This window comes from Argopecten irradians, chromosome 11 (assembly GCF_041381155.1).
Source record: "Argopecten irradians isolate NY chromosome 11, Ai_NY, whole genome shotgun sequence".
Taxonomy (NCBI): Eukaryota; Metazoa; Mollusca; class Bivalvia; order Pectinida; family Pectinidae; genus Argopecten; species Argopecten irradians.
Genome location: NC_091144.1, coordinates 29382699 through 29396431, shown reverse-complemented (window position 1 = coordinate 29396431; position 13733 = coordinate 29382699). Strand labels below are relative to the sequence as shown.

General features: G+C 36.4%; 1 protein-coding gene across 1 annotated transcript; it reads right to left on the bottom strand.

Moving 5' to 3' along the window:
* Positions 1 to 2033: 2033 nt before the first annotated feature.
* On the bottom strand, positions 2034 to 13403 carry LOC138335244 (kyphoscoliosis peptidase-like). Its single transcript, XM_069284233.1, has 2 exons — positions 12348 to 13403; positions 2034 to 2591 (listed from the first exon to the last, which is right to left on the bottom strand). Exon 1 carries the CDS (start codon positions 13266 to 13268, stop codon positions 12594 to 12596), a length of 675 nt encoding a protein of 224 aa, XP_069140334.1. The 5' UTR covers positions 13269 to 13403; the 3' UTR covers positions 2034 to 2591; positions 12348 to 12593.
* Between the last annotated feature and the right edge of the window lie 330 nt (positions 13404 to 13733).

The following is a 13733-nucleotide window of genomic DNA, read 5'->3' as shown; positions in this document are numbered from 1 at the left end:
GTGTTTTTCCATCGTCTGCCACTGTTCAAAGTTTTTAATTTTCAATGTACCCTATTAAGTCCATCGCACTCTAACTAATGAAAGAATAACTTAACAAAAAACACTCGATATGCTTTTTTGTTTGTTTTCAACACGTGCCTTGTAGGAAAACATTTCACACCAGTTCAAGATTCACATTTCAGAACCAGAAAATATGTCATTAAAAACTCATCAATGCAAACGTTAACAAGGCCTACCTTGGTCTACGAGATAGATAAAAGCCAGGCGTTCGAGGAATTATGCAATTCTTGCCGTGCCATTGGCGAAAGTTACAAAATTAATTCCATCTATAAACCGTTTCATGTTAGGCCAGAAAATAATTATCTTATCCTTTGTCTCTTATCTCTCCTCAAATAAAATTTCAGTTCGTATATAAATCTGTCTTTTATCATTGTATTTTTGATTAAACACCATCAATGCGTACTATTTACAGACACTGCTAATCAAATCCAATGGAATTTAAATCATCGTCACTTTGACTTTTCCAGTCCAGTATTAATCTAAAACCATGATTGGTTTAGTATGCATTTGTTTTATGTCTCTTTGACAGCTAGCTAGGGTCATTCTAAGGAGGAAGCGTATCAACGGTTAGTACATCTTGGTGTTGAACTCGCCGCCTTGCACACACCTACCTCAGCCCCATTAGAACAGTTGACAGTGTTCAGCTGATTATTCATTTCGATGCTTGTGTTAAAGGTCAATGATTTGTCTTTGGGTATTTTGGCTTTCCTTCACTTCTATGACACACCTTTAAGTAACTTTAACTATTGATTCTTGTTAATGCTTATGCTTATGTGTTATTTCAGTTGTGTGATTGAAGTGTCTGCATGTTTCGATAGGGGACAATGATATAGTTTTGTGTCTCTTTGTAATGGCGGCACTATTGAAATTTTGATATTTTATAGTACTATCAAACTGAATCATGTTGCAAAAGACACCAAATACCACACCTCACCCCTTCAAACCAGTCGTCTCAGTATGTTGCTGAAGGTTAAGCAGGAATAGAAACTATGACTCTGGTTTTCTATGATGTGTCTTGGTCAGTAGATGAAACAATCCGACTTCCTAACAGGGATGACCTCGAAAAAAAGGTCAAAGGTGTCTAGTCCACATATACGTAAGAAAGATAAAGCCAATAGGCCAGTTTCACAATCGCTGCTGCTCGTAAAAATAGCCGCAGTAGCTAAGTCAAAACGAGGCTGAAGGTGTAAGACTTACATCCGGTTTCTGTCAAAACATCGTAACCATTGCTAGTAAACAGGACATGCCGGCAGCTCTTGAGGCATTATGGCGATAGTCGTGTATTAAACTGAAATATATTTTGAGAAAGAAAGGTGAAAGTGTCACGGGTAACAAGGCTATGCTTTTCGCTAGATGTTATGCTCTAGATCAATGCCCAGTGACTGTCAGAATCAGTCAATCTGCCGAGGATAACGCAACGATCGTCAACCCATAGAAAAGAAGAGTAATATCCCAAACACTGATCACCCTGAATTAATAATCTACTACTATTCAACATATGCTTTCGGTTCCGATGTCGTATGTTTACATGTGATTATCATCGTCTTTCTTTTCGTCTTGTCATCATGGATTTGTGATAGTTTCGTCGTAATCATGTTTAATTTGGAGTTGTTCCTGCTGTCATCGTGGGATCGTAACCGAGTGTTATTCTGTATCGTCCAGTGGAGAATTGTTTCCAAGTGTGCTCCATCTTTGACTTTGAAATTACATATTTTTTACGATCATACAATGTGGCTGAAATTACAATCTTTAATTTGTAATGCCCTTCATGCAGGGCTAGCTGGTAATAGGAGGTGAAACAGCCATTTTCATTAATTTCATTTATAGGCTATTAATTGGAAGTAAAGCAGAAAAATCTAAAACTTGCATATTTCGTAATTAAACTCTGATTGGATCCAGTTAATAAAATTGTATTCAATAATATGAGCGTTGATTTAAAACACATAAACCATAAGATTTTTTTTCTATAAAATTTATTATTCTAACAATAATGAGCAATGCAAATAGAACAAAAAGAATAATCTATGAATGAAAATTTTAAAACAAAATACAAATAAAATAAAATAAAACTTTGTAGTGATCACATTGAAGCAGACAGCTTGACTACGAAACATAGTCATGGATATCATAAACAGATTGACAAGTTACAGCTATGTAATGCCTGTACCAGCTGCTGTTGTTTCGAAAAATGTTTTCCTTCTTGAGCGACATGAACAGTCTTGCTTAAGCTTAATCACACGCTTGCTGTATTTGACTTCATTATGAAGTAACCAAGCGTCTGTTTGAACCAGACAAACCATAGATGTTAATTGTCAAAGTAATATATCTAAATTGATTTCAAATTGTTGGCTTGATCGATGAAATTAGTGAATGGTATTTCATTGAAGATAGACATCTTTTTTCTTAATTTCTCAATTCTACGAAAATATCCTCTTCATTTTTACGAAACTACGTAGCTACGGTATCTCGATTGTTTTCATGACAAAAAGCAACACTGCGACAAAACACCAGCGGTGGACCAGCAGAGCAACCTACAACAGAAAAAATGAAAGCATTTTTAAAAATAAGCAACCAATTTCCCAACTGTAATTTGAAAGCATACTTTTGTGTAGAAAACATTGTGACAGTGCATGTACATGTCATCATCATTGTGACATTTTTTTTTCAACACAGGGTATTCACAGCAAATCATAAATACCGTAGGTGTAATATCAGACACGTAAACCGCTAAGACACTTCGACCCACTTGTAAAATGATAATGGTAGGTGTAATGCTAGATACTTTAACCACTTAGATGTTTCGACCAACATGTAAATGGTAATTGTAATATCAGACACTTTAACCACTAAGATATTTCGGCTCACATGTAAATGATAATGATAGGTGTAATGTCAGAAACTTTAACCACTATGACATTTCGACCCACATGTAAAATGGAAGTGGTAGGTGTAAAATCGGACACTTTTACCACTAAGACACTTCGACCCACATGTACAATGGTTATGGTAGGTGTAATACCAGACTCATTAACCACTCAGCCATTACCAATCTGAAGTGAAGGCGGAAGGAAAACTATGACATCCTTTCTACTACGCCACCGAGGCCTCTGATGTGGACTAGATACTTGTTTGTTTGTTTGTTTGTTTGATTTATTAACGTCCTATTAACAGCTATGGTCATGTAAGGACGGCCTCCCATGTATGCGGTGTGTTGCGTGTATGTTGTGCGAGGTGAGTGTACTGGGAGACTGCGGTATGTTCGTGTTGTGTCTTCTTGTATAGTGGAACTGTTGCCCTTTTTATAGTGCTATATCACTGAAGCATGCCGCCGAAGACACCAAGCAACACACCCCACCCGGTCACATTATACTGACAACGGGCGAACCAGTCGTCCCACTCCCTGTATGCTGAACGCTAAGCAGGAGCAGAAACTACCACTTTTATAGACTTTGGTGTGTCTCGGCCAGGGGACAGAACCCAGAGCCTTCCTCACAGGGGCGAACGCTCAACTCAAGGCCAAAAGTGAGGCGGTGCCAAGGGGGGCATTAGGAAAGATAAAGTCAGTTAGGAAGAAGAGAAAAGATAAGAACCTAAATTTAGTCGCCTTTTACGATCATGCAATAGGACTAGATACAGTATGTGTACACATTACAAAATGATAACATTGTAGACATTGTAGTGCAGATGCACCACGTGCACTTTTTATCAATTAATATTAGATGAATCAGACAGTTTCTGTTGATCATGCTATTAAATAATTTGACGTTATTTGGATAATGAGATGTTCTAAATCGAGACACACAAATACATACACCAAAGAACAGCTTAGTTTTAATAGGGGTGCGTACTAGATAATAGGAGTTTATGTCTAAATATTTATAAACACAGGGAACTCATACAGCTGCTGATAAAAAAGGTTAATGCATCAATATCCCCATCAGACGATATAGCGGACATTTTTGTGCTGAACGATGCCTATTTAATGTAGACCGTAATCCTCGCACAGCCTTGCCTAGCAAATGCTGATAAATTCTTTCAGATCTTAAATATTTAATACTGCTATCCAGATGGTGTTACTTAGTGTGGGCTACAGAACAATTTAAAGAACTTGTGTAAATTATTGAGGAAATCATACTGTTATAATTACAGAATTATACAAGACGGTCTACACGTACTGTGTGTTGTATATTAAGGTGCAACATTTCAGAGCAAATCTATTTCCATCGTTAAAAGATAACATAAACGCAGCTGATATTTTAAGTATCAATAAAAACAACATTAAAACTACATGTATTTGTTTTGAGATCAAACACGCGTGTCTCCTTATTGGTGCAAGACCAAAATAATCTACTTCCCCATCCCTCTCCACCTACAAAAATACAAAAAAGTAATAATAAATAAAATGGAACGATCATAAAAGGCGACTAAATTTGGTATTTTATTTTCGTTGACCTCAGCCTCATGTTTGACCCGGAGTTGAGACTCTAGATTCTGCCCGATGACAGTATAATGTGACAGGGTGAGGTGTGCCGTTTGGTGTCTTCGGCCGACTGCGTTCATTCTACCGTATACACCGTAACAACGAAAATCAATCCTGAATTGACCTCCATTTTGTTTACTCTGTTTTTGCTAAAATCATTATTTCCATATACTTCGTATATATATTACACATTTACCATTAGATGATATATATTCTAAGACCAATGAATCTTGAATGATTTTCCGTTAAGAAATAATGGTATTGACAATTGTTTTTGAAAAATAGAGAAATCGAAAGAGTATATTTCATTGTAACTTGTATGATCAACATCATTCTATCATTATATTTGTTGTCAGTATAATGTGACCGGGTGGGATATGTTGCTTGGTGTCTTCGGCGGCATGCTTCAGTGATATAGCACTATAAAAGGGCCAATAGTTCCACTATACAAGAAGACACAACATGAATATACAGCAGTCTCCCAAAACACGCACCTCGCACAACATACACGCAACACACAGCATACATGGGAGACCGTCCTTACATGACCATATCTGTTAATATGACGTTAATTAATCAAACAAACAAACAAACAAACAAACAAATCATTATATATAATGCACCGCAGTCAAATGGGCGTCCATAATTTCTCGGCCGAATTTCTTCCGGTTTAAAGTAATGGCTATTTGTATACTCTAGAAATTACCCGAGCCTTCATTCCAATATATACACATAATGGAGTTAGTGTGTATATTTACCCTCTGTTTTAGCTATAGGTATTATATACATTCCTATACAACAAAAACAAAACCACTTCCGTTGTGCCAAGTTTCGTATTATCTATAAAAACAATTGTGTTTAGGTTTAACAAAACAATTAACGAAACAAAAAGATCGCACCGCTGTCAGATTATGGGTAATTACAACAATGCTTGTTTGCCAAGTTTCGTGCACGCGAGTTCCTGGTTAGTTAGGCGGAAGTAACGCGCGTGATTGGCGGTGACACGTGCATTTAATGGCGGGAGAATGTGTACTGGAATATTCGCCGGAACCAGGATGATTTATAGTGTGTTTCATAAAACCTGACAAATGAGATAAAGACTACACAAGATTGGAGTTACTTGAAAATGATCTAGCGTTCCCGTGGTATTTTTATCCGGGCACGTGGAAACTGAGAACTCGATCTCCCGGCGTGATTTCCCATGCCTATATTTAGACATGTTGATATATTTGCTTGGATTCGTCAGTACCTATTTATTTTCCTGATGATTAGGGCGAGATGAAGACGAGACGAGACAAATTCCAGAAGCACGATGTATTCTCCCTGATATTTATCAGTAGAATTCAGCTGAGGAAGGCTACTCGCACTAACATGCTATACACATGCATTTCTCAATCATATCGTGTTTCCGCAAACATAGCCTCTTATCGTAATTCTCTCACCCCTATTTAACATGTATATATATATATACGATTTTATCCACTTGCTGTGACGGGTCAGACTAGTCGGGGTTAAGGAGAGAGAAAAAAGATTATCAATCAGTGGAATGTCGGAAAGATGTAGCGGAATGAGAGATCAATGAAGGAGAGTTTAGGGTTATTGTGCCAGGGTTGACTGTACTGTAAGACGCAACAATTATAAATACTACAAACGCTCTTACTTTAGTGGTACTGTTTAACACTTTTCGGGTTGTCTTTGAGGCGCTTAATAATGTAGAGCGCTAATTTCATTCATTTAGAGTGCTTATTGTAAAAGTGTTTTTTCGGTTTTGAATCGCCGAATGACACTTATTTATATCCTCATTAGCAACTTTTTTTTTCATTTGCACTAAGATTTGACTTAGCTAATATAAGTCTGTTTACAGTATATAATATTGATGTTATACCCCTTTCTGGGAGTACAGAACCTTCCCACAACAGTCACCCTTTTCCCGTTAACTGTCACGGAATATTATCAATTGAAATCAAACTTCCCATTTTACCGATCACTGACTCAGAACTTTTATTTGTCTATCACATCCAGGGAAAATACTTAATGATCTGGTCAGTTTATGCCGTGTTTGGTATCAAGGAACCACATATCTAGATAAGATGAACCGGTTATGTATGTTGGTCAAACATTTCGTGGTTTTCATTTCAAGTTAAAACAAAATCCAAATACGAATTTCGCGAGCTGGGTATACAACAGCGCATGCATATACAATTTGTCTATTATCGTTTTTATGTATGTGTCACTTTTTACGATTTCGATGAAAATTCGAAATTATTATCCTCGCCAATACAAGCCACGATACAGTATTAACATTATTAAGTAAACAAACTGTTAATCTGGATAGGAGAAATGATCCCAATCATTCCGAAGAAAGTGTCAGGTTATAATAGTAATAACTGCGAAATTCCGCAATATATAACTTAATTATTTAGTCCCACCCTTAAGCCTGAACCATGGCCAAGTTATCACCATGTTCCTGTCAACTTTCATAACGTGTTGATAGATACCGGGAGTAGACAGACTTTTATCGGGATCTGACAGAGACTTCTCGTATAGCACCCCCCTGAGAGATGATCCGCGTCTCTCTCCTCGGGAGCCCCCCTATGGCTTGGCTGCCCGATAGATGGACTACTGTAGATAGTATATATCTGGACGATGAGGCTGTATGTCATTACAAATAGTTTTATTTCTCAGCTGTCAAGCTGACTGTGATAAGCTGGAAACTTATTTCTTTGTACTTTTCCGAGGTTTATGATCTGTCTTTCAATACTGTGATCATCAGTAAGTCAATCCTCACATTAAAACATCCTTATTACACCAAGTGATCCATACTAGCTGTTTATATCACTTACTTGGCAAAGGATTAATAAGCCCAGCTCCCTCCCCCAGCCTCACCGCCTGTCAATAATTTACTATTGAGTTATTTTTGTTTTCTGGATTTGCATATTTCAGAGTTATCTGCCCTTGCGGGTATGATTGTGTGACGTCATGTGATTGCGAGTGTAATGTCATTGTTTTCGGAGAAAACGACGTGGATTGCGCTCACATAATAATGACGTAACAATCGATACCTACTCACAAGGGAGAGTTATTACCTCTGTAATATATATGGACGGAATACGATTGTTCCGTGTTTGTGGTTTATATTTCACTATTAAAAGAACAAAAGTTCCTCTACTACAAATAGCCCTAACACGAATATTAGTATACTGCAGTCTCCAATAATACACACGCAGCACATCATATACCTGAAGACAAATGTACCTGATGCCCCTATTGCGTTGTCGTTTACTTCCTAATGTCTCCCTTGACACCACCTCACTTATGTCCTAAACACTATAAAATAACATAGGAATGGGATCCTCTTACACAACACGGATATACTGTAGTCGTCCAAAACATCTACCACGTACTTAACACAAACAAAACACTACATACGTATGGGGCCGTCCTTAAATGACCCCGGCTGTTAATATGAAGTTAATCTTATAAATCAAACCAAAGCGGCATACACAGGAGGTTTTTCTTAAATGACACTGACCGGTTATCTAATAAACCAACAAGCCAACCAATGTATCTAGTTGATTATTTTAAAGTCTTGAAATACGGGATTAGAAAAAATAATGTCGGAGGTCAAGTGGAAAGCCTATGCTTTCATTCATCGAACATGCATGCTCTTATACATTCAAATTGTTTACCAGATTTTATGTGTTTGAAATGTATGGGGATATGTTTAGGATTACTGTTATGCAATAATTATACACAATCCATAATCATTCCTCAAGTCCAATGTGCTTTATTTTCATGATGCATATTGTTACGTAAATCAATTAATCAATGCCACTATCTGGAGGAAATCTGCAGATGAGCTAAACCAGGAAGGTACTATAATATGTAAGCCTATGGTAAATAATGATAACAGTAGTTAATCTTCATCAACAGCAACTGAACCCGTTTATCTCCTGCTTGCTGCCACCCAATGCAATTTAAAAGTTTCAAGATTTTTTTTTGCGTCAAACTAGAAAGTTGAAAATAAACAGCTGTTCGTAAATTAGCAATTATGATGGTAACGAGGAATGTACCGAAGTCGGGAAGAATATGCCAGAATGTTTTTACATGTCTACGGCGAAGACTTGAAGCTGTTTAACGCTGCAGTTCATTTTAGAAGTGAAATGTGTATGCGTCATTTTGTTTACAAGATTTTAACTAGATATATCGATGAGAAATATAAGATTACCGCATCTTATCGTAAAAACATTTGATGTTCCGCACAATTTGATGCAGTGTCAACAGCCCTCTACTTCCTGTCGGCGTTGTGTTTTTGCAGTTGGCGGTCTGTACATGTTCTACTTTTTCATGACTTTGGTATGCATGCACCGCCACCACTGAACATACCAGAGATGTGTAGTCGATAAAATGCCTACAGGACAAACAAAGTTTGTGTTTGTCTGGTTCATCGGACGTCTATGTTGTTTCTTATTAAGGCCGACATTTGTATCAAATATAATACGAAAATAAACCCAAACTCTTGATTGCTGACTTAACATATCACATTCTCGTGTTCCCGCCTGATAAGTCGCACGCGTCTTACTCGGATCAAGGTGAAAGTAACCGATAAATTTATCTCAAACAAATTATGTAATCGATAAGGAAACCCGAAAATAGCCTCAAAACATCTGCATATGACATAAGTAGGATAATTATTTCCATGTGGATATAGAACGTTAAGAAAATGTTTACCTCCAGAAATCACTACGAAGAACTTATCTGACTTAATCGAATCACTTTGAAGCTTTACCCATGAAGTTCAGGAATGTTTAGTTTCGGATAAAATTGATAGAACGCAAGAATGCTATGTAAACAAACGCATATATGAAGTTCAAATGTTTTTAACATAGTATAATTCAATATTCATGCTTCATTAAATAATATCGATCCCGAATTTTCGGTAGAATGTTGGATGCCCTCATTATCTCACTGTTAAATTCATACTTATAATGTGAAGCTGTGAATTATCATGATAAACGGTATATTCTCAGATAGAGAAGAAATGAAAAAGTTAAGGTGTTAAAAGAACATAATATGGGAGGAAACCAGAGTACCCCGAGTACACATAAATAACAAAACAAATGGCTCTACACAAACCCATGTCCAATCTCGAATTCGAACTTCGATCAATTTATTAAAAGGTAAAGGCGTTATCATAGGAAAACTTGACAACTATATGATTCATTATAAAGGGTTTTCTTTTTAAAAAGGTCTTTAAAACGTGTATACAGTAAATGTGTTCCTTACAGTTTTTTTATTGTATATTTTGAATATGAATACCAGAATATATTTTCTTTCTTTTTTGCAACTAACTATATATATATGACCGAGTATCTTATGCATTCCTACAGTATATCAAATGCCTATGACCATACCTAATAGCCCGATTTATATTTACCAGATGGGTAGTTAAGTCTGTTTTATTCATATTCTAATAAAGTGCACGTGCATATGCATTGTGCATTTCTGATTTTACATCGAAACTGGGGAATGTTACAATGTTGTTTCCATCGTCGCATGCTACCAAACTATACCAGCACTCTGGGCGTGTCACGGCGTTTGAAGATGTTACGTTACGAAGGAATGGCGTATAACGATCAAATACTAATAAGACATTTAGCACTATTAGGTCTATATAACGCGAACACTTATTGACATGCATGTGTCAGCGTGATATCGTCATTCTTTTACATTACAGAAAGATTCCTGTCGAATCACATGAGAAGAAAGTTAGCAATTTATATGACAGATTATCAGAAAAAACAAAACATCAAAGTCAGATTAATTGCTGCTTTCCAGACAAATATTATGATGTTAGGAATGAATTCCGCATTGGTCGATGACTTGGTATGATGTCATCCAAGGTCGCTGGTGACGTCACAGAAATCAAGGATTATTGGTCGGATGAGACGTTGACAGGCTAAAATTTGTGTTTGAGTGTTGTTTCTACCTTCCCGATCCGCAATTTAAAACAGTATTTCGATTTATTGTATAAAAATGATAACTTATATTAACTGATTTCCAAAAGGTTTTCTTAAAGCGCCAAAATAAAACTATCTATATCCAACTTACGATTAACATTTTCAATTTTGAAGTATTGTTTTTTATTTAGAGACACATTATTGATATAATCGAGATGGTTTCACTAACTTTTCACGAATGACCTTGACCGACTTTCAGATGAAAAATAAGGTCAGTACTCTCTTAGTTATTTCTAGTTATATATATGCCATAAAATGTCATGTCTTATCGAAATATCAATGATATTGACCAGAATCTTTAATCAATAATCATAGAAGTTGCTTTTAACATGTACATTTTGCATATATGATATGTTCGTGTCTTTCGCACTAACAATAGTGTTTTTATATAATGATCAATTTATTTGTGATGATTAAGTTTGATAGAATGGAAATGAGGTGAATTCAACCGGACATTTATTCTTATGGGATTCATTTATAAAGTATTTAAATTGTTTATTACACATATTATAGCATCCTTCAACAAAACCAATAAGTGTGCATAAAATAGTTGAAGCATACACATATATGCACTTAGTTTTGACTGATAAGTAATACTTTAAACCAGTACGTGCGAGAGAAATTCGCAAAAGTTCATCTCTGTGAATTAATACATGTATCTTCCATAAATAAATCAAATGGTATTTTTTATTCATTTTCAAAGCCGCGAAAGGTTATCTCCGCAAAAAAAGATTTAAAACAGAAATTGCGAAATTTATTTTGCGCGAAAAAAGTTTGTTTGTAGTATTTCAAGTGAATTATGGACTTCAAGGACTAACATTCCAACGATTTTAAAGTTTTCGGTACAACTGACTATATCAATGCTATATTTATGTAAAAATAATACTTTCCAGACTTGGGGAAAATAAAGATATTTTCAATTTAGTTTCATTTCGACACTCCATATGTTTCAAATGCAGGAATATGTTGTGTTTAATTAATATATACAGTATCATATCTACGGGAAGTATGTGACATGCAATTGGGATAAATGTAACAATGTTAGCAAGCTTAGTAAAAGACGTTTTGGTGGTAAAGAAGTTTACAAATATACATGGTGGTCTATGTTAAGTTGCCCTTGGTTGGTCGTTAATCGTTAAAGGGTTTTCTATGGTTATCTATGGATTGTTAATTGTTATTCGTTAGTGTTTTCAATCGTTACCGATTGCGTTAAGCTGAACATGTTAAACGGTTTAGGTACAAACAGAACTACAATGCTTAACGATGGATTTACCTATTCTATTTGGCATTTCAGGCATTTAAGGTTCATTGACTTATTTTGACTTTATAAATGTGTGACTCGCTTAGGATTGCTTTTTAATGATGTTAAAATAAGGAAACGTTACGTTCACATCGAGACTAAACAAACTTACAATCTATCTCTTTAAAACATTTTGGTCTTGATTAACAAGGTAAATCCTGGCAACGACATCACTTAACAGTGTCGAGGACATGATGCATATTCATATGACCGCAGTTTTAACGAGATAATAAATATATCAAAAGTGACAGAATCAAAATTAATTTGCCTCATCTCAAAAAATCACAGAAAATAGCTCTTCATAATATTATGAGGTTATTTAGCAATACAACGATAAAGGTTCAAAAAACAAGAGCCATTTAAGTCTTTTCTTTTAATAAATGTTACAGTTATATCTAATGATAATGTCATGCCGCTGGAAGTTGTTAAAATCAATTCAGAAACCATGTTCCTTTATTTTATATAATTATATTTATGTCATACTTACCATTATTTATGGCTTCTCTTGTCCTTTTTTCTGTCATTAATGATACGCGGTTTTCCAGCAAAAGCCAGCAACACTTTAAAAAATACTATACATATAAGTTCCTAGACTGCCTCAAACTATCCCAGACCTTCAATATGTAGATCCCACACATAGGTCCACTTCATCAAACTATCATACTGTTCTAAACGTCCATTGCCCAAAGTATAAAGATGTAATATATTGTTTCTAGTATTTCCGCTAGATATTCTATAGTTTGTATTCCAATAACGTGCAGTACTTCGTTTCGTCGTCCGATAGGTTGGCATTTAAGGTGATTTTGGCGTTCTTGCCCCTGAGATTGTCCAAACTAAAAGTTGCCTCCCAAACTGGACCCCCGCGGTTTTCAAAATGGAACCATTCCCCATCGGCTACGACAGCTACGCCTTTCGCGTGTGGGACATGGACATTCCACTGAATATTTGTTAGCTTAGCGTCGTTATGCAAGATCAAGGGTTTCGTTAGGAAGCATCCTTCTTTCCACTGGGCGTACTGTTTGGGGTACGGGTACACTGGTTGCATTGCCCGGGTACAGTGGATCAGATAGTTGAAGACATTAGGAAGAGATTTACTCTCATCGGAAACAGGAAGGGCAAAAAGCTGGAGCTTGTAATAACCCATTTCCGGTATTTGGATGACGAACACGACGGTATTGTCCTTGGTATGGGTAAATACATACTCATTGCTTTCCTTTTCAGTGGCACAGTTGATCAACTGGTGTGTAAACTTGACCGCCTTGGTGCACTTAAACGAAATTTCCAGATGATTTTCTCTTGCCGTAATGCATGGGTCACAGTGGCTCGAAACACTTAAACCAAGGTCACTGAAGGCCCCTTGTGGACCAAGGTAACCTTCAGGTAAGTCTGGCCTTTGACCATCAGCCATTCCGAAATCAGCTACCAAGCACTTTACGAAACTCCGTACAAGTGGAAGTAGTGCCGTTGATATGGCGAGGGTCTGGAGAATGATAAGGCTGCAAATCCGAGCGCAGGATGATTAAAGGTGTCGCAGAGTTTTGATTTGTAGTACATCATACATCTTCGTAAAAGTTTTCCGGGGGAGAGAAAACTCCTCACTGGCTGTCAACCAATCAGCGTCGACGTATCATACGGCGAGAGATAGCATCATTGCTTGGGGTAGGATAAGAAATGTAAGTCAGAGAGAATCCAAGTGTACATCGCCTTAGAATCGTCCTATCTTATGATAACCACAAATACCACACTTAGTCACAAAAAAGCTAAAATTAGATTTTCCTTTTAGTAATCTTGATATTCAAAAAATTCTGCCATAAAATAGGTTATATAATACGTCTTCTATCTGCGGCTATCGCTCGTCAAACTCACTGTAAGT